At 35.7% G+C, this 20147-nt stretch overlaps 2 protein-coding genes across 15 annotated transcripts in view; one reads left to right on the forward strand and one right to left on the reverse strand.

The window, feature by feature from the left end:
• Positions 1-20147, forward strand: part of LOC128988189 (neurobeachin) — a 632264-nt gene that overhangs the window by 459134 nt on the left and 152983 nt on the right. For 9 of the 14 annotated variants that reach the window (XM_054409436.1, XM_054409438.1, XM_054409442.1 and 6 more), the window contains 16 exons: positions 3856-3982; positions 5680-5780; positions 7382-7477; positions 9028-9149; positions 9645-9771; positions 10738-10857; positions 11364-11510; positions 12135-12275; positions 13797-13937; positions 14802-14938; positions 15509-15722; positions 16672-16924; positions 17680-17859; positions 18606-18759; positions 19302-19410; positions 19985-20066. In XM_054409436.1, the coding sequence (XP_054265411.1) occupies positions 3856-3982; positions 5680-5780; positions 7382-7477; positions 9028-9149; positions 9645-9771; positions 10738-10857; positions 11364-11510; positions 12135-12275; positions 13797-13937; positions 14802-14938; positions 15509-15722; positions 16672-16924; positions 17680-17859; positions 18606-18759; positions 19302-19410; positions 19985-20066 (2251 nt within the window). The remainder of the gene's footprint in view (positions 1-3855; positions 3983-5679; positions 5781-7381; positions 7478-9027; positions 9150-9644; positions 9772-10737; positions 10858-11363; positions 11511-12134; positions 12276-13796; positions 13938-14801; positions 14939-15508; positions 15723-16671; positions 16925-17679; positions 17860-18605; positions 18760-19301; positions 19411-19984; positions 20067-20147) is intronic. The other 5 variants (XM_054409439.1, XM_054409449.1, XM_054409450.1 and 2 more) reach the window with 3 other exon arrangements.
• On the reverse strand, positions 1321-3522 carry LOC128988199 (uncharacterized). Its single transcript, XM_054409462.1, has 4 exons — positions 3412-3522; positions 2646-2801; positions 2042-2203; positions 1321-1569 (listed from the first exon to the last, which is right to left on the reverse strand). Exons 1-4 carry the CDS (start codon positions 3481-3483, stop codon positions 1408-1410), a joined length of 552 nt encoding a protein of 183 aa, XP_054265437.1. The 5' UTR covers positions 3484-3522; the 3' UTR covers positions 1321-1407.

Consider the following 20147-nt stretch of genomic DNA (forward strand, 5'->3'; position numbering starts at 1 on the left):
AATATATATTTTTACAACCATTGCATGTTATTAGACTACTACACTCTTACAAATTTACCGGTATAGTATGTTATACGAAATTATTTGTCATACGAAAATAGTTTAGAAGGACTAAAATTCCAATAATTATTAGAGTTTTCAAATGTACTTAAACATTTTAAACTCACAGCATCATTATAAGGTTCCAGATACATAATCGTGTGATTATTTTGTAAACAGTTGATTGTTTTGAAACTTATATTTCTTAATATTAATCACTGCTAAAAAGTTGAATATGTAGTGGCAATTAACAGTGTAAATTCTAAGAAAGAAACAGATTAATAATTGTTTATGATTAAATACACAAGTTATTTTATGCAGCAAAATGTGGAAAACAGTGAAAACTCAGATCCAGACGGCAGACAGCTGATTATAGCATTGTTGTTTTCTGTCTCACTCTACGGCCCGTAGTCTGTGATGCAACAGCTGTTGTGACGATTCAATAAGCTAGACTAATTATATTGTTTTTAATAATTAATTTTACCTTGTGACAGTTTGTCGTGTGTCTATTTTTTATTCCAACTATTCGTGTATCTGATAGATAAATACGGTTTTAGTGTGTATGGACTTCAGAATAATAATAACAGGTATTCCTTTGGTGATTTTTTAAATACTTTATACTCTTGTTGCGCCTTATTTTCTATAAGGAATAAGACGTTATGTAATTAGATGGTAATTTTCTTTAGATTTTGTACCAAAGATTTTTCATTTATTTGGTTTTTTTATTTTCATCATATTAAGTAGCTTGTCATAATATGCTTTCATGGTGGCAATATATTTGGAAATTTTCTGGAATAGATGATTTTTCTTTATTTTGTCACAATTCAATTAAGTACTTATAGAGTTTGTTCTATGGTTTGGTGATTGTGTTTGACTTTAAATAAATGTTCCTTGTTCAATTTCATACTTGTGGACATTTCTAGAATCAGATGCCTGTTCGTGTGTCTGTGAACACAATGATTTGAGTAATACAAGTCATATCTTGATGAAGTTTGGCATGAATTTGTAGGACAGGATAAACTTGAATGAGTTTGCAAACCAGCTAGATAGGGTCATGGGAACAAAGGGTATTATGTGTTTATGAATTTATAAATTACCTGTTTCAAATTATTTCCTCTAAAATACAGGTAGACTTTTAAACAACTAATAATTTAGTATGTTGAAGCATTGTTTGTACAGTTAATGGCTCCACTGACTCCACTGACTTTGACTAGAGCATAGTCAAAGCAGAAACGCAATAACTAGCTATTCTATTAAATAAATAAAAAGATTGCCTGGTAAAAGTGAAAACAACGTTTATTTCCCCTAAGTTTGATTATTATACACCTGTTTATGTACTCCTCAAATATGTAATGGTCATGTTAATATTCACTCCTCTTTCCTTGGCACTACATCTCCATATATGGTAAAGCAGCCGACTCTCTTGTTCTCTCGAGAGAATACCGTCACCATCTTGTAAGATCCGTAGATGAACGTTTTCAGATTGTTGAACTCAATGCGAACCTCCCAGTCTTTGACAGGATAGACACCCTGAAAATGTTATTTTGATTATTATTTCATAAAAAATCTGTTAAAAATCCTCAATAGAGTTGTCGGTTGGATTCAATTTTCTAAATGTTAGAATTTGTGGGGCTGAACAATGTTTTGCGACATTAGTTGTATATTTTGGTAACACATTTATAAACTTTATATAAATTAAAATCATTACAACTGTGTTTTCTGTGTTTATACATTTTACTTATTGTGTTATCTCTAATGTTTTATCCAATTAGTAAAGTAGAAAGTAAAAATATAAATGGAAACATTAAGAAATAATAAATTGGTTTATTTGAAATTACGAATTAAAAGAAAATATACACATCTATCTTGTGTGAATATTAAAGTGTTTGCGCATTATTTCTTTCTCATTATTTCTTTACAATATCCATTGTTTAAGATCTTGGGATCATCTCAATAGGGTTTCACCTCAGTCAGATCAACTTTATTTGAACAAACGTCTCACCGCCGGTAGAGGACATTGAGTGAAGTTGTAGTTGGCAGCTCTGAAGAAGGCGCCCCACAAGTCCAGGCCGTATTTCAACATTCCTACGCAGTTTTTAAACTTGTGATAGATGATTTTCGGTGTGTACACTCCGTTACGGAACTGCTGTAAGTCGACCTCTGCCTGAAATTTGAGCAGTAATTAAGAATAGTGGTAAATACTACATAAATGCAACCGATTAGTGCTTTGCTGACTAAAAAAAAAACAATGTGTACTCCTTACCATCATGCAATCAACTTCCAGAACTGATATAGTTGATAAATGTCGTTCCTTGATAAGAGGTGTCTATAAATTAAGGGGTGTACTTTGATATTAAGTGTTACGTGATAATAGTTCACCTTGGTGGGATTTTAATTTTCATAAATGGTACATTTGGAATAATAATGACATTTTATAAGAATCACAACTACAAAACAATACCAATACATCCTTACTATGTGGGTATGTTGCCAACCTAAGAGGGACATTTTAGGTCCCTACCCCCCTTATCCCCCCTTAAAATGTGTAACCTCATTAAAAAGGCCAGCAGCGTAGATCATAACAACATTTGTGAGAGTCCGTATACCTGGAGCTTGTTGTCCCACGGAACATCAAATAAGATGTCTCCCGTGTACATCAACATTCCGTTCCCGTTCTTTTTCATATTGCCACCGAAGTACACTTGGTTGGTTCCGGTGTCTTCACAGGTTTCTTCACGTTGCATCACAATAGTGTACGGGCCCTGGAAACAGTCAAGTCGGAGTTAGTAATCTCCTTAGTCAAGGTTGCGAACATGACTGTTTTGCGAATCATGTGCACATATACATGTAGCCTACTTGTGTTTGTAAAACGATTAGGTTTGCTGTCCATGGGAATAGAGTGTTTGGAACCAAAATCAATGCTTTGCAAAGTTGTCTATTGCTTATTTTCTACTCTGGGTGTCCCCTGATAAATCCTGTGGAAGGTGAAAAATATACAGTTTGTTTTTAGATGCGGTTGTGGCATTTTGAAGAATTTTTTAACAATTTTCGCCAATATTTATTGTAATGTACAAAGTTGAGTTTGAATTGTGAACTACTAATGTTCCCTGGCCGTCAAAATGAAACTATATTTTGTTCCATTCAGTTTTAGAAAGATTTTTCAGCTTTCATTAGAGATATATTTTTCTTGATTTTTAGTTATCAAACTTCATATATTGCTATAATTGTAATTAACAGTTAATCAAATATCGATTTCTCGTTGTGATGCTATCTCAAAACTTTCTCCTTTCTCACGATTCGGTTCAAAACAGAATTGTGTTCATGTTTGCAACTTTAATAATGCACCTAACTAGACACAAACTAAAAACTCACCGATTTTGGGACAGTTATAACATCCTTGACCAAAAACACTGCTACAACGCAAAAGTTCGCCAAATATCCCATGATGTTTCTGCGACTCGTCGGCTGCAACTAAGCATCGATTGACCTTTGTCACAATGCTTATCAAAATCTGTATAAATAACAACAAGTCACATCCTTCCCACGCCACTGATATACACGTGTTAAACCGTTAAATGTGAACACTCTCCTGGTTCCCCGTGAAAACTATACATTACTTGGATTTTATCAAATTGTTCACTATACTATGACCATGAAGTTTTTGGTTTTTGTGCATTGTTGAAATACACTGTTTATATACACAGATTTTTTGCTTTTGGATGCCTTAAAGTAGGTTCTTGTCAATTTTAAAATGCAATATGTATGGTCAATATTTTATTGATAATAGTTTGTAACTTTTGGTTTTTGGTTTTCCAGGCCGAGATATGGAGTGTGTTCATCGCCATCTTGCGCAAAAGTGTGCGCAACCTTCAGGCGTGTACGGACGTCGGCCTGATAGAACACGTCCTACACAGATTGACCAAGGCAGAGACTATAGTAGCAGGTGACTTGACTATAGATTATAGACTAACCTTTATGTAGACTTTGGATTGTAGACTGACCACCATAGGACTTAAGACTATAAATAGACGGTAGCTGTATGGTAGCCTGATTGGTCTTAGAGAGCTCGTCGGAAGAGACAGTGATAGTGAAGTTTGCAAAACTCTCTTCCTTCAAAACTTTTAAACAAAGGGGACCTCCTCTTTTGACTACAGTAAAAGGTGCAACTCCATAGGAGAATTTGCTAAAAGAACGTGTGGTTCTTGAAACTAGGTACCACCTCTATCATAGTGAATCGGGGGCTAAGTCTGTCGCACGATGGACTACGAGTCTATGGCAGCTTTGTTTTGGGTTTGCAATTGTTTTTGGTGTCTATCAACTTTTATCAGTACAGTTCTCAATTGTTCCCATCTCGGCTCACCCCTTGCTTTGCTAGATATGTTCAACGCACAGGCTCAAAATCTATGTGGACAGGCAAATGCTGCTATGAATACTATGAAGAACACAATTTTGGCTACCTCCTAACAGAAGAATTTGCTTCAAATACAGTGGTGCCAGACCTAGGTATTACCATGGCAACTATAACAACTACTTCTCCAGAGGGGGGTTCGTTAAAAGAACGAGTATTCCTCTACCCATGAAGACCACAAACTAGCTTCTCTCCCATAGCTTATATTACCCATATAACAGTGGTCCTATACCAAAATCCTACCACGAAGAGTATGGTAACAGCTGCTCTATTTATGGGAAATGATAACAATTGCAATGGACATAAATCTTACCATAAAGCATAGAAACGGCTATTATAAAGGATAATCGTTAAAAGCACTGTGTTTCTAGACCTAAGTCCTTCTTTACTATGAAGAGTCTATAAATAAATACTTCCTCATAGGAAAATGCGATGAAAGAAGAATGTCAATTGACCTAGGTTTTACCCCGTAGATAATTAAAGTACAGTACTTCCCTGTAGCGGAATTTGCTAGTAAAATAGTCGCCTTTGTCCGTGTCTGTTCTAAATTCCGCGCTGATTCATTTATTGTTTCTCGACTGATCAATATGCATTAAACACGATATCTTTTGTCGTAAGTTCCTTTGTCTCCCACTCAAGTCAAAAGCCCTCCTTGTCGCTCCCGGGCTGATTCAATTACGCTGCATAATCGAATTATGTATCGAATGATTCTTCGCTTTGTTTTCAATCAAGATTGTTTTCAGTCTCGATTGTTTTGATTGCCTTACATAATTGGGTGTTTGTTATTAATTAAATTGAAATGTTTTGATTGTGTATAAGTCTCTCTGTTGGGAGTTGAAACTGAATTTTATCGAAAGTAAATTATTTTGTTTTCATAACTTAGATTTTATGTACCGTATTTCGTAATGGTTAGGTTTACATTTCTGACAAATTTGATGAAAATTTACAAATAAACAAATAACATAGAACTTTTTTCAATAATAAGTTTATGTTCTTGGGTTGGAGGAGGAAAACACTTCTCCTTACTCACATTACAAAGCAAATATGAGTGGGTGGTTACAGTGTGATAATTATAACTGTTCTTTAATAGTCAAATTGAAGGACTCTAGAATATAAACACTAAATCCACTACACTTTCATAACTTTACTAAACGTGTCTTCGTTACACCATGAACCCCACAATTATTAAAATAACCACTTGATTCTCATAACATTATCTCTATTATTTCCAGACCTCCTCATAGACATGCTAGGGGTGTTGGCTAGCTACAGTATAACAGTCAAAGAACTCAAACTGTTATTTGGAACGATGAAAGCGATCAACGGAAAGTGGGTGAGTACCTAAAATCAAATCAAATCTGTAATAATCATTAAATAACTTAATTGTTGCAATAGATTGTGTACAATTGTAGTCTAGACGTAAATCAAATCTTAGGGTGCTCTTCCTCCTGACTTAAAATTTTGACTTGGCCCACAGCACAGAAGATATTCAACATTCTAAACGAAATAATCGTCTTCTGTGTATATATAACTCTAACAATCAATACTATTGTTGACTTTGAATACCATTTGTATTTCAATTTAAAACAAATATTGTCAATTGAGCCTCGTGTAGTGTGGCTATTGCAGTTCAGTTTTCTCCTATGGTTTCTCAAACTTTGATAGTTGAATAGAATGTTTAAGATGTTTTTGTTAAAAATATGTTGCCTTTCAGTTTGGGGTTATTAGATGTAGAGGCAGGAAAACGCTATTTTACAGCAAGACAGTCTTTTTTAGGTGGCTCAATTACTAAATTACTTTTTTCTTCTAAAACCAGTAACAACTTAAATTGAATTTAATATACACTTCAAAGGTATCTTCAGTCAAAGGTGTCATTGAGGTCCTGGGATAATGTTATGGAGTCTTTATTACCTATATCAAATTGAGTTTTTCCATACGTTTTTATATTCTATGATGGGATATGGTTGGAGAAGTTTGATGGATCGTAAAAAAGAGGGAGGGAAAAATATTAAACACATCATGCAAGAATGTACAAGACTTTAAATAAATTAAAGATTTTCATAGAATTTACTTTTTAACTGTTTGTTTAAGTGATGTGTGTTGTATTTTAAAAGTAAGTTAAAATAAATTTTTACTTGGTGAGGAATGTATAGACTACTTTACAATATTGTTTAAGTATTCATAGTCTCTATGAAGACATTGTCAGATTAAGTGAACACAGTCTGGTCGCATTGTCGCAGATCTAACTTGATAATCATTCGCCACAATGGTGAAACTCCGGGCGAAGTGTTCACAATGGAGTCGGTGATATTGTGTCGTTAATACTGAAACGAATCTGTATCAAGTTGGGAATCAGTTTGGCGTAACTTTGCGAGGATTACGCAAGTCGAGTCGTGTTTTGTGTTCTCGCTTGTTTCTTGTTTCAAGTTGTTTCTCTGGAAGTTTCTTGTCTTTAGTTTTGTCATGTTTGTAAATTTTCTAGTGTTTACTAAAGTTATAAATTATATATTTTTTGTAGCTAATACTCATATTTTGATTCAATAAGTAGTGTAGGTTATTTATCAAGTTTTAGTTTGTCTTGTTGACAACCATCACGATTTAATATTACTCTTCTAATTATCGTGTTTTAAAATGTATCTCTTCAGCTCTGACACTCATATTGTGATCTCAAGTATGGACAAAATTAGATGTATCTCGTATTGAATTATATGTCGAGTTAATATTTTCGTAGCTTTGCTCTGAAGCCAAGTTTTGAACATTTTCTCGTGTTTTGTTGTTTCATGATAGATCTAGCTATAAAATTATCTCATGTTTTGAGGTGGAGCAACAGTTATGTCCCTGTTGCTGGTCTTTGAATCGTTTCTTTTTATTTGTTTTGGAATTTGTGATTTTTTCTTCCTACTTTGTTGTATTTCAAGTGACTTTTCGTTTCAGCCGAGACACTCGACGAAGCTACTCAACGTGTTGAGACAGATGCCACAGAGGAATGGACCAGACGTGTTCTTCAGCTTTCCCGGCAAGAAGGGCTCGGTGAGTTACGTGTTCACTATGAGTAGCGAGCTGGTTTAGTGGCATAGCGCAGGACTTCGGTCCCCATGGTCCTGGGTTCGAATTCCTCCAAATCGCCAATGGATTTTATCCGAGTGTAAATGCCGCATCCTCTGAATCTAGCCTGAAGTAATATGAAAAACAAACACGGTCTAGGCCGTATAGTGTCCTAGGACAAAAAACTTAATTTAGAGGTGACATTTTCGTGTCAATCTTCAAAAGCATGCAAATCTTGGTTGAAATTTTAAGAAATAAGTTTTTTGAAGCTGTGATATGTTAAGGTTTTTTTTTGGGTGGGCAATCTATGGGTTTCTTTCCCCTTTTTTACTGGTTATCGACAATCCATTTGTGCTCTATAAGTTTTAAAATGCTCAACTAGAGATAGTTTTCAGGTTGTTGTAATATTAGTATGGTTGTAAGTTTTCCAATTGAGATACCAAGAAATATTGAGGAAATATTGAGTTATATCAGTCATATTTATATATCCACAGACATATTTTCTGGTAGTTTTCTGTAATTTATTATTCAAAACTAATTTGATAGTCAAAAATTTAAATTGATGGATAATCTGTAAAGTAAAAATGCAAGTTTAGTTGTCATAATTTTTGTAATTTTATATAAAGCAATCAAACACATCTATGTTTACCATTGAGTTGTTACACCCGTGAGATTTTAACATTTACATAACAGCAATACGCTCGCTAGGTCACATCATCTGCAATGTTAATCATACGGTCCCATCGGGGATTTGTATAAATTTATATGGAGACGAGTAATGTCACCTTTATATAATCTGTGAACGTTATGATTATCACAGCTTATTTCATTGAATTATCACTGCTTATAACGGATGGAATCGATGTTAAATCTGTGTTATTTTAGTTTTAATCAGTTTCATATAATTACTTCTACCTACAGTTACAGTATTTAAGGTTTTAACAGAAATTATTCCATCAACATGAAAAATTACACTTGTGAATTGTACAGTACAAACACACATTGAAACAAAAACTTCATATGTACAATAGTCGTAGTATAGAGATGAGAAACAGCCTTAGACATTTTAGTTGTAAGGTCATCCCATATTTTGAGTAGTATTCTAAACTTTAAATACATATGTTTAATCCAAATATAAAGATTTTTTTAGATCTCCGTTAAAAAATATTACTGTTAAGTGGGGATTATTTTAATTTGTGTTGAAACACCTGAGAAAATTTGTTTCGTTCCACAATTTCTCCTCTATTATTCCTTTCTTTGGAGCATATGGAAGACATGGGTTACACCATAGTGATACTATTTGACTGTTTTGTTTTGGTTTTTTTAGTCTATTGGAACTATTAGACAACGTTTTAACCAGTTACATCTTGCAAGTGATCTCCTTTTGGTCTGGATGGAAATGAATAGCTATAATCAGTGTTTAGGTACAGGCATCAAAAAACACTTGTCCATATTGGTTGGAAGTGTATTATAACATAAGGAATGATGATTCAGCTATGCTGTTGTGCTATCAATTTATTACACTGTTTCTGCAGGCTATGGTTCTGCCGCCATTAGCGAGGTGGCCGTACGAGAGTGGCTTCACGTTCACGACGTGGTTCCGTCTCGACCCTATCAACTCGGTCAACATTGAAAGGGAAAAACCGTACCTTTACTGGTAAATAATCTTGGCAATAATAGTTGAACACAAAACATTCTTTAAGAATGTTATTTCCCTAGTATGTTAAGAATCCTAGGCAGCGTTATCTAGCAGGAAGTGGGGTTCCTGTTAGAAGAAGAGGGAACTGGGTTTTGATGTAGCTATACCCTTTGTATGAAATGAAAAAATGTACGTTACTAAACTTGGTATTGTTTAGTATGGATAATTGAGAAACCTCATATTGGTGGCCTAAAGAGTGTAGAATATTTGACTAGTTACTAAATAAGTTCTTTGAATTTATCAAACGAAATTCCCTAAATCTATAGGGTCAAAGAATTGGGTTTTAACCAAATATTTACCAAGTTTTAAACCATGTGAATCAATCTGTAATACCGTCATGAATTTTTGTGTAATTATTTCTCGTGTTGTGGTGGATAAGCAGTATTTTTCACATAACGTTTCAAACAAAATGTTTGCGATACATGTGTGGCATTAAGCTATCTGTTTTTGCAGTTTCAAGACCAGTAAAGGTATCGGATATTCGGCCCATTTTGTGGGCAATTGCCTTGTCCTCACCTCCATGAAGATCAAGGGCAAGGGATTTCAACACTGCGTCAAGTACGAGTTCCAACCGAGGAAGGTAAAAACTAAAAACTATCTTCTACTGCTTAAATCCAAGTTATATGTATGAAACGTCAGATGAGAAGCAATCCTTTACTCTTCCAGGATAGAGGCATTCTGAACAGTAAAGATCTTGTCTGTGAAGCAAGATGTTTGATGTAGTTTAAGTTCTTTGATATTTGATAATAAATGCAAGTGACTGTATTCTAGTGCCGCATTTACCTCGAACAAAAGTGGGCCGCACATTTACAAACTTTTTTAAACTGAAATTGATTTTTTTTTTCAAATCAATAATTTTTTGCAATTACCGGTGACAATGATGTCCCCGGAGATGTTCAGTTTGGAGTTCGTTTTGCCTAGGGCCGCAAGTTCTCTCAGTCCGACGCAGCTGTAGCAACAGTAGGCTGTCTAATTAATATTGTTTTACTAACTATATCTTGGAGCGGAACATAGTTCAAAAGAGAGCCGTTATATTCAGTCACATTTTAAAAAGTCTGAAGAGGAACTATAACGCCCTAAAGCAACTCAAGTAGACTTCTCAATCTATGAAACCTTACGATACTTTCCTCATTGACAAACTACAAGTGTCAGACTATGAAATGGAATCTTAATGTTTTAAAAAGCTCTTCTTTGACCTGTTGGTTTAACTTCTCTTGAATCCTCTTTTTTTCTTTGTATTCAACAATAAATTTGCATTTAAAATATTTTTTTTTCCAAATTTCTGGTTGTACTTGTACACTATGCTTGTTGGTAACAGATAGTCTTGTGTACCAAAAGTAAAAGTAAAAGAGAAATGGCCAGAAGCGTAAAGTGTCAAAACTCAAAAACTGAGCTGATACACACTTTCTCCTCACAATAGCTGAACTCATAGTTTTAAGAAAATATTACCCTTTCTACCGTTTTTTAAACAAAACCTCCCTTTTCAAAATTAGGGTTTAGCCTATTATGTGCGTAAATTGTCACGATGTGTTGTCTGTTTGTTCAGTGGTACATGATCGCAGTGGTGTACATCTACAACCGCTGGACCAAGAGTGAGATAAAGTGCCTTGTCAATGGACAACTCGCCTCCAGCACAGAAATGGCTTGGTTTGTCTCGACCAATGATGTAAGTCCATTTCTCTTGTTTATTACTAGATAATGATTTTAGTTGCAATGTATGCTATGCATCCAAATGGTTGAAATGTTTGTAAAATAAAACATCTTTAAAAGAATCGGCAGTTTGCCGTAATTTATAAAAGAACATCACAGAGAAGTAAGGTACAGAGAAAATTAGATTATGGGAGGACCTTGCGCTTTATCTCTAGGATGTTGTGCTGGAAATATACTTGTGACAAGCAAGGAAGAGCCCAAGCAGAGAGCACTGTGTCGATTTCTATCGCAAAAGGCACAGCGTCTTCCTCCACAGAGAGGGTTGTAGTACATACATGTGAGGGAGGGGGTGGTGTTCGATTTTGTCCTAGACACCAGCACTAGTGCTAGACACCACTTATGTAAATCATTGAATATTTCCTCTGTACCTTACTTATCTGTAGAAACAATCACTGAATTAATATTTGATTAATTCCTTACCAAAAAATAATAGATCAACTTAGCTTCTAATTTTGGTTGCAGCCATTTGACAAGTGCTACATTGGAGCGACGCCTGAGTTGGATGAAGAGAGGGTCTTCTGTGGGCAGATGTCGGCCATCTATCTGTTCAGTGAGGCGCTCAGTACGCACCAGATCTGTGCCATGCATCGTCTCGGGCCCGGCTACAAGGTGCGCTCGGCCTAATATTGCCTAAACCCAACACAAGTTAGCCTAATATTAAATAAATCCAACATAAGCTATTCTAGTCTTGCCTATTATAAGCTAGCCTAATAATATATCATCCTGGCATAAGATAGGGACCACCAGAAAGTGTAGTTGAGAGAGGACAGAGGATCTTATTACCATGTGACTTCAAAGGAGCCAACGAGGACTGAGCGTTGTTGCCGAATCTAATAATTGGTTAATAAATGTTTATATTAATGTCTTTAATGTTCTCTTTGTGTCTCTTAAAAGTAAAAAAGGATGCTATGATACCATCATCTGTATTCTTTCAAATATGTCGTGTGATTCGGCCGAGTTCTCAATGTCATAAACTGTGTTTGTAAATAATTTGTGTTCGTTGTCGTCTCCGTTTTTGTATTTGTGATCATTGTTTTATTCTAATGTGTGACAAACACTCTCAATGTGAGCTGATGTTTTAACCTGTATTATGACACAGCTGATGATGTGTCGTAATCGACATGAAATATGTTCTCTACAACTTCAACTTTCGACACCTTAGCCTACCAATAAAAAGGTAAATTATACCGATTAATAAATATTAACATTTTAACCTAACTTTTGCATCCGCAGAGCCAGTTCCGCTTCGACAACGAGTGCCACTTAAGTCTGCCCGACAACCACAAGCGGGTGAGTCTCGCACTGACAGCCGGGCCGGGCTCGGCGCCCGGGTCTGACCCAGCACAAGGCATGACTCTGCACGTCGCCAAAGCTGTAAGCTCACCACAACCAGAACCTAACCTAACCTGAAATTAAATACTACATATAACACATGAATGCTCTTATTACACAAAAGTATGTTACTGTAAAAACCCCATTGAAAAAAAATTGTTTAGGTCTTAATAGATTATAACATCCTTTTCGAAACTCAACTTTTATTCATAAAAAAAATATTCTTCACATAATAAATTATATAAAAACGTTTCTTAAACTCTCTTGTTCACTAATTCCATCAATGTGTTTCTGACCTATTAATTGAATAGCAAACCGATAACGTACATTTACTATTGACTGATTACTTTGACAGTAACACTCCAGAAATCTTAATCCCGTAGAGAAATTGATTCAACAAACAAAATTTACTGTAGTATCCTACAGTGTACATTTCATATTATAATTTTTCTTTTACGTTTTGAACTACTTACATTGGGTGCTGTGTTTTTTTCTGTTGAAAACAATCTGTATAGGTCAATTTTACTGATTATTTCATATACTCTTATTGATATCTGCCCTTGATCTAGATTTATTAATTTATCTTGTGGTGAGTTCTTACATCAATGTCATTTGCTAAATGTTTGTTTGTGAGTAAATTAGTTATTTGATTTTGTAGATGCCTGATTATATTGTTAGTTTTTACACTCCAGTTTCAGTACATTACCATTATGTTGGACCATAATTGTGAAATGTACTATTTCTTTCGCTAAATGCATGAATGTCTACATATCAAAAAAATAGAATCAGCAGGTTTAGTTTTGTTGTGATTGTTTGTAGTAGTTAAATTTGTTTATATTTGTTTTCAATGTGCTTTAGGTTAGTAGTTGTTTGGAATTTAATTTATTCTCCTATTGTTACTGCAGCAGTTAACTGCATGGGCACTAAAAATTTATTTTTTAAATTATTGCTATTTTGAAATTACTTAAACAATTTGTTTATTTAAATATTGGCTAGAGCGGTTTGTTTAAGTAACACCACGATGTATAGTCATGCTTTCGCTAATTTAATTTGGAATGTTTTTGGAAATCTAATTGGTATTCAAAACAAAAATAATTTAAGAAGTTAATAACTTTGCACAATCATTCATAATTATTTCTAAGATAAGTAAATTTGTATGAAAAAACACTATACGTTTTTTACAAAACGTGATGAAATGTTATATTAAGAATTTCAAACACTTAAGCTTGCTCAGTTGCACAGGAAAACCCTGCTTAACTGAGACAAATGGTGCAATGTTTTATGTTATTAATTTATTTCATCTTAAAAATTACAATTGTTTTGTAAACTTTATCACAGTTTGATATACCAATTGTTGCCTGCTCCATTAAAATTTGTTGGCCAACCACTCACACCACGTCGGAAAATTCTAGTTGCCTAGCTAATCTTCCAATTGATTGCCGTTTCTTATTGGTTTCGGTTGACGAGGTACGGTTAAAAAAGGGTTTTACTGTGTATTCTTCTAAAATGTGTTTTTTAAGCTACTTGGATATTTTTCTTACACGCTATTTGTTGTATTGACAGGTTTTATACGACGGTAAACTATCCAGTGCCATTGTGTTCATGTACAATCCTGTAGCCACCGATAGTCAGTTGTGTCTGCAGTCTGCCCCCAAGGGTAACACGTCCTACTTTGTCCACACGCCTCACGCCCTCATGTTACAAGTGAGTGTAGCCTACAAGTGACTTATTTAACCAATACAAAATCTGATCGTATTCTATTGGTACAGAATATATACTATCAAGTGTTGAGTAGATAGAAAACATCGGTTAAACTGTAATTCTGTACAAAGGTTTAATTTATAGAACAGAGAATATAAATTTGGCTGAAAACATTGGGTTTAACCTCCTGGCATCTAATTTGTTCATCACTAAAGCTGCGTTTGCACGAGGGCAGTAGACAGGCAGATTACAGGGCAGGTTACCTGCCTCTCATTGAATTTTAAGTTACCAGAGGCGGGTAACCTGCCCGCCTCCTGGATTTGTGAAAACGTTGCATTAGTCTCAACACAAAATTGGATACAAAACTTAAGTGATAGGGAAATTATAAGCTTCCATTAATAGTTGAAGCTGTAGTGAAGCATCATGTGCAAATTAGTATGGTGAGTCAGTGGCTTAGTAGAGCAATGGACTTCAAGCCCAAGGCAGCGATGTTGTGGTTTTGGATCCTTTTACCTGCCACTACTTTTTATCAGTACAGTTCACCCTTGTACTGAACCGGCTCACCCCTTGCTTTGCTGGATACGTTCCATGCACAGGCCTCTGTGGCCCATACGGACGGGCAAATACAAAGTAAAAGAGACTGCCAACCTCCTAAAAAAAATTATCTCAGCGTAGCCGATCTGAAATAAGGTCCCTCGGATGAATCCTTGAGGAAAATTGTGTTTGGTAACCTTCCTGTACAATATTGTAGGTATTGTGAGTATGTACGCTGCTATTAAACGTATATGAATAGTTGACGTTGTACATTTATATATATACTGCCGCTATTATGTCTCCGAAGAATGTTAACCTTGTGTTTTGCCGCAGGATGTCAAAGCTGTGATCACACATTCCATTCACAGCACTTTAAACTCCATCGGAGGTATTCAAGTGCTATTCCCCCTCTTCTCCCAACTGGACCTGCCTTACGACTCCATGGACGGACGACGAGATCCAACACTCTGGTTTGTAAATTATATCGCATTTAAGATTAATTTTAAGCAGATTTCTCTAATCATATACACTGTTAGTGTCAAATCTCTAATATAGTAGGTATATGTTTTAAAATTTTAGCTACTGGAATAGTTAAATGTCTTTTTAAATGGCATGCTAAACACTTTAGATTCAACACTTTGGTAAGATAACTTCACAAATTATGAAACGGTCTACAATCTGTACAGATTTTATTGCTGGTTTCCCTCATTAGTATAGAACTGTACAACTGTACACATAATGGTAATGATATCTATCCATTCATTTGGGGTTAACGTTTGTCACGTTTGTCTCATATTACAAAGATCTAGTCCAAAAGTGTTCAAACTAGTGGGAGTCTGTAATGATTTGGCAGATTTTAAACGATCTTACAAAACCTTTGCACTCACAATATTGTAAAATTAAGACGAGAAAGTCTATATCTATTGACCTGATTTTGGATTTCCGACAAGGTGTTTGCTACACATTTTCTGCTAATGACCTGATCTTGCGTTTATATATACTCCTATGCTAAAACCATTTTTCCCCTTAACCTTACACAGCTCCAAGCTGCTGGGTTTCATCTGCGAGCTGGTCGAGAGCTCGTCCACTGTACAGCAACATATGATACAGAACCGAGGATTTCTAGTGATCAGCTTCATGTTACAACGCTCGTCCCGAGAACACCTGACGTTGGACGTGCTCAGCTCCTTCCTAGGCCTCACCAAACATCTGGTCACGTGTCTGACCTCCAACAGCGAACTTCTGCTCAAACAGGTGAGGGGCGATTGTTCAATGCCAGCATTTTTTTGTTAAACTCACAGAACTTTGTTTTGTAAAAGTACTTATTTGGTGAAATGTAAATCGTAAATCAATATTGTTTCAAAAATACTGTTACTAAGAAAAGTAAATTTTGGAAAAATTGATTTTTTATTTTCATAAGTTTTTTTTAGTCTTATAAGTTATGTGTACTGAATTTCAGCTAGATATAATACAAGCTTTCAATATAACAAGTCTGTTGAGGCAATATAAGTCTTTGCTAATGACCGCTAAGAGTAACTCCTGCTGTAGGCAACAAGAGTGTTAGTAGGTGTAACGCTGGTGTCTGGGACAAAGTACAACACTGACCCCTCAATCCTTTTCGACTATATCAGTGGAGGAAGATCCGTTCCAGCTGTGATAAGAATTTTAACACAGTTCTCACTGCTTGGTCTCATCATTGCTCGTGACAATTATATTTTCCGCACAACCTACTTGCTGAAAGTGCACGATCGTCTTATAAGCAAGTTACTCCTCTTTACTTCTCTGTGTGTAAGCTTACTCACTATGTACTCTGTTTGATGTACCACTGCTAATTCTAGGCCAATCAAATTAATTCCAAAAATCAGTATTCTAGTCATGTTTCTGTACCGTAAATGCTAGAACTATTACAATATGTATGCTTGGCCCATCTCACCGTTAAGTATGCCACAATACGTTGGGCAAAGCTCATGTACCCTTTACGCTAGAATCACTCAAATATGTATGCTAGGCCCAACTCATCGTTAAGCATAGAATAATACGTTAGGCAAAGATCATTTACCCTAAACTCTGGAACAACTGAAATGTATTTGCCCAAATCACCGTTAAGTATGCTACAAGTACGCTAAGCTCCCCTACAGAAGGAGATATGCCATGCTCATGCACTGTCAGGCCAACGGGTTGAGGACAACTAACATAAGTGCAGTTGTTTTGTTTCTCGTTCCTGACGTGGCAGCTGTTGGACCATGTGTTGTTCAATCCCGCCTTGTGGATCTACACTCCGGCCGCTGTGCAGACACGATTGTACTCCTACCTGGCCACAGAGTTCCTGGCCGACACGCAGATCTACTCCACCGTCCGACGGGTGTCCACGGTGCTGCAGACTGTACACACTCTCAAGTACTACTATTGGGTGGTCAACCCGCGAGCCAAGAGCGGGATCACACCCAAGGGGATGGGTGAGTGTACTATCACCAATGACTCGGCACTAACTTAAAGAAATTTAATTTGTAATTTGTTGTAAGATGTTCATTGATACTGCTCCGTACTGTTTAAGCAATTCTACATATGTGGTTCAACCAAGCATTGACCTCGGGATACTGAAGTAGACATCCCATCTTTAAGGACCAGCTTTTGCCAATTTTTATAAAAAAAAAAACCATAGTTTGGCGCATGTAATATTCTCTTTACAAATATGTAAATAAAGAACATTGTCTATTGTCTAATTAAATGAGCCATTCAGAGTGTGCTAGTGTCTGAAACTCTACTTTCTACTAAGTATTTTTGTTACTGAGATAGTTGAACTGGTATAAAAGATTGTAGCTCGCAATAAGTTGTCCTATCAGTCTAACTTGGTTTACAAATTTGCATATTTGATAAAAATCTGTAATTTATACCAGCGCAATCTGTCTGTAGCTCACTTAAACTACATCCAATTCGATTTAAAATAGCAAGATTTAATTAGAGACTTATAATATTAACTTCTATGCAAGAGAAAAAAAATTGTAAGGTTTTCCTTCAAGAAACCGCTTTTCTTTCCCAAGTTATTTGATTTTTAAAATTAGTAGATATGTGAAATTTCAGCTTGAGGTGGGCTTTCCATGACTACAATTTCATAACTTTATCAAATATAGACTAAAGATCAAATTCTTATTTCTTTTTCGTCAAAGTATTTTTATCCTAATGTACGTGATACTATGTGTTAATGTTGCAGACGGACCGAGGCCAGCGCAGAAGGACATCCTGGGAGTGCGAGCCTACATCCTCCTGTTCCTGAAACAGCTGATGATGGTCGGGCAGGGAGTCAAGGAGGATGAACTGCAGAGTATTCTCAACTACCTGTCTACTGTCAGAGAGGACGAGAATCTGCACGACGTCGTACAGACTCTCATAGGTATTTATTTGAAAACTCACTAAAACTGCCAAATGTGACTTTGATGAAAAAAATACTAGAACACCCTTATTTTACATACTTACGGCTTAATTTATTATAAAATGTTATAATATCAGTAATATTATTAGTGAAATTAATATTTTATAGCCAATCATTCGGACGTAATGAGTTTTATTTCATTTGAAAATGGAAGGTAACTATGTCACAAGCCTACTAAGAGACAGGCTTAAGACTAAAGCTTTTTTAAGACGAGCACCAGATCCAAAGTGGATGATCATTGTACTGGGCTAAGGGCAAACTCAGCCTTCTTCCACTTCGCAGTGACGCGTTGACACTAGCGCTGAGTCTATGTGGCTGGAATCAGAACCATTTTCTATGAGGAGCAGGTTGCAGCACGCTTGTGGAAGGTTCCAGAATCCAGACGCAGTGGCACGCCTATGACTCGTAGGTTTTCTCATAGAAAACAATCGTTGCTTTTGCCGGAACTAAACATCCCTGTTCTTGCGATATCTATTTTCCGATCGTAATTGAAAATAAAAATAAATAAGGTGTAATTTTTTTCTGCCTGTTTTCATACAAACAAGGACAGTTGTATTATTGTCAACAAACCAACATATTTACTAAGCTAGATCTGAACATTATCTTATGTGTCTCTGCAGGTCTGGAACATCACTAATTCCTGTGTATATTGTAGTAGGGTGTTGCTATGTTTAAAACATATCTGATTGTCGCTGTTGTTGTGGCAGGCCTTATGAGCGACCACCCGGCCGCCATGGTGCCAGCGTTTGACATGAAGCACGGTGTCCGGACGGTTTTCAAGCTGTTAGCCTCGGAGAGTCAGCTGATCAGGCTGCAGGCTCTCAAACTGCTCGGCTTCTTCCTCAGTCGCTCTACTCACAAGTGAGACTGGCTTTGGTTGTTGTAGCGAAAGCATCTTGTTTGAACTGAATTGATTTTGAACTTGTGCTCAAAGTGATGCAGAATTCTTTACTTAAATTGTTGATTACTAAATGGAAAAACATACGAGTTTATTGGGCTATAAATTAATGATTCTATCTATTAAAATGTAGATTTAAAAATTTAATAGTAAAAAAACTAGATTTGCGAACATTCCCTTACAAAAATGTAAAAAGTTAGAATGGTATAAACTAACATAAAATAAACACAGAATGTCACACATATAAGATTATTGTCGATTTGGAGTCAAATTTTTTGTTTAAAGAGTCCTTTGTTAGATTTTGATCCTCTCGCTTTTATTTTCAACCCATCAAGATTTCCGCCATTTGTAGGTGAAACATTAATAAAGCTGCATTTTTTTAAATAAGTCTATAGACTACTACTTGTGGCATACACCTATCACCACAATTGTGTTTATGTTTTAAAATTCAATAAAAGTTAGCTAATTTTGTTAAGTTTGCTGATGAGTTTTTGTCCATCCGCAGGAGAAAATACGATGTCATGAGTCCGCACAACTTGTACACCCTTCTGGCCGAGAGATTGTTGCTGAATGAGGAAACCCTAACACTACCTACGTACAACGTTCTATATGAGGTAATGATCTAGTCAATTAGAGTGGTGTAAGGGAAGGATTGGGGAAATGCTCCCAACAATTGAGAGTCACACCACTAGACACTAGGGGTGTTAAATTAACACCCCCCAGGGGTCGCCAAGACTTCGTTATCGTTTCCTGCGATCATTGCAATAATCAAGATTTTTGATCGCTCAATCTTCTCTGATGCTTTTGGCGATAAAGAACAAAAGCTCAACTTGAAAATCAAACCTCCTAACTGATTTAATTCGGGAAATTGACTAAAAAAAATAATAAATTACTTCTCTAGTGAGGATTCATCATCCAACTGTTGCTGCGTCCCCTGTGAGGGAAATTTGTCAGTGTTGTCATATTTTTAGGTTTGATTTAATGACCCATACATATTTTATTTTCTATAAAATTCAAGACTCCTAAAAGTACCAATGGTCAATAATTCCCCCAGCCCTGCCCTCGTTAGGAATAAAATCTCTAGAATACTGTAGAAGAAGAAGAACCAGGATGCTAGCATTGTATTTTGTAGTAATGTTAGAATTCACAACTTGTTAACACTTACATCTAATTACATGTTTTGTTTAGATAATGACAGAACACATCAGTCAGCAGATATTATACACAAGACACCCTGAACCAGAGTCTCACTTTAGGTTGGAAAATCCAAGTAAGTATTTCTAAATATGTTGGCACCCATTCCAATTATTTAACAAAAATATTTGTTTTTTTGTTTATTCTTAAATATTTG

This window comes from Macrosteles quadrilineatus, unplaced genomic scaffold (genome assembly GCF_028750875.1).
Source record: "Macrosteles quadrilineatus isolate MER2022 unplaced genomic scaffold, UCM_ALF_1.0 Scaffold_2__2_contigs__length_208266976, whole genome shotgun sequence".
Lineage (NCBI taxonomy): Eukaryota > Metazoa > Arthropoda > Insecta > Hemiptera > Cicadellidae > Macrosteles > Macrosteles quadrilineatus.

What these genes read in the sequence shown, in the direction of transcription:
- LOC128988199 (XM_054409462.1), bottom strand. Translation starts at nt 3,483, where the DNA reads ATGGGATATTTGGCGAACTTTTGCGTTGTAGCAGTGTTTTTGGTCAAG. An exon ending in TTATAACTGTCCCAAAATCG is followed by an intron (nt 2,802 to 3,411) that starts GTGAGTTTTTAG and finishes GACTGTTTCCAG; the next exon opens with GGCCCGTACACTATTGTGAT. An exon ending in CGTGGGACAACAAGCTCCAG is followed by an intron (nt 2,204 to 2,645) that starts GTATACGGACTC and finishes CTCAAATTTCAG; the next exon opens with GCAGAGGTCGACTTACAGCA.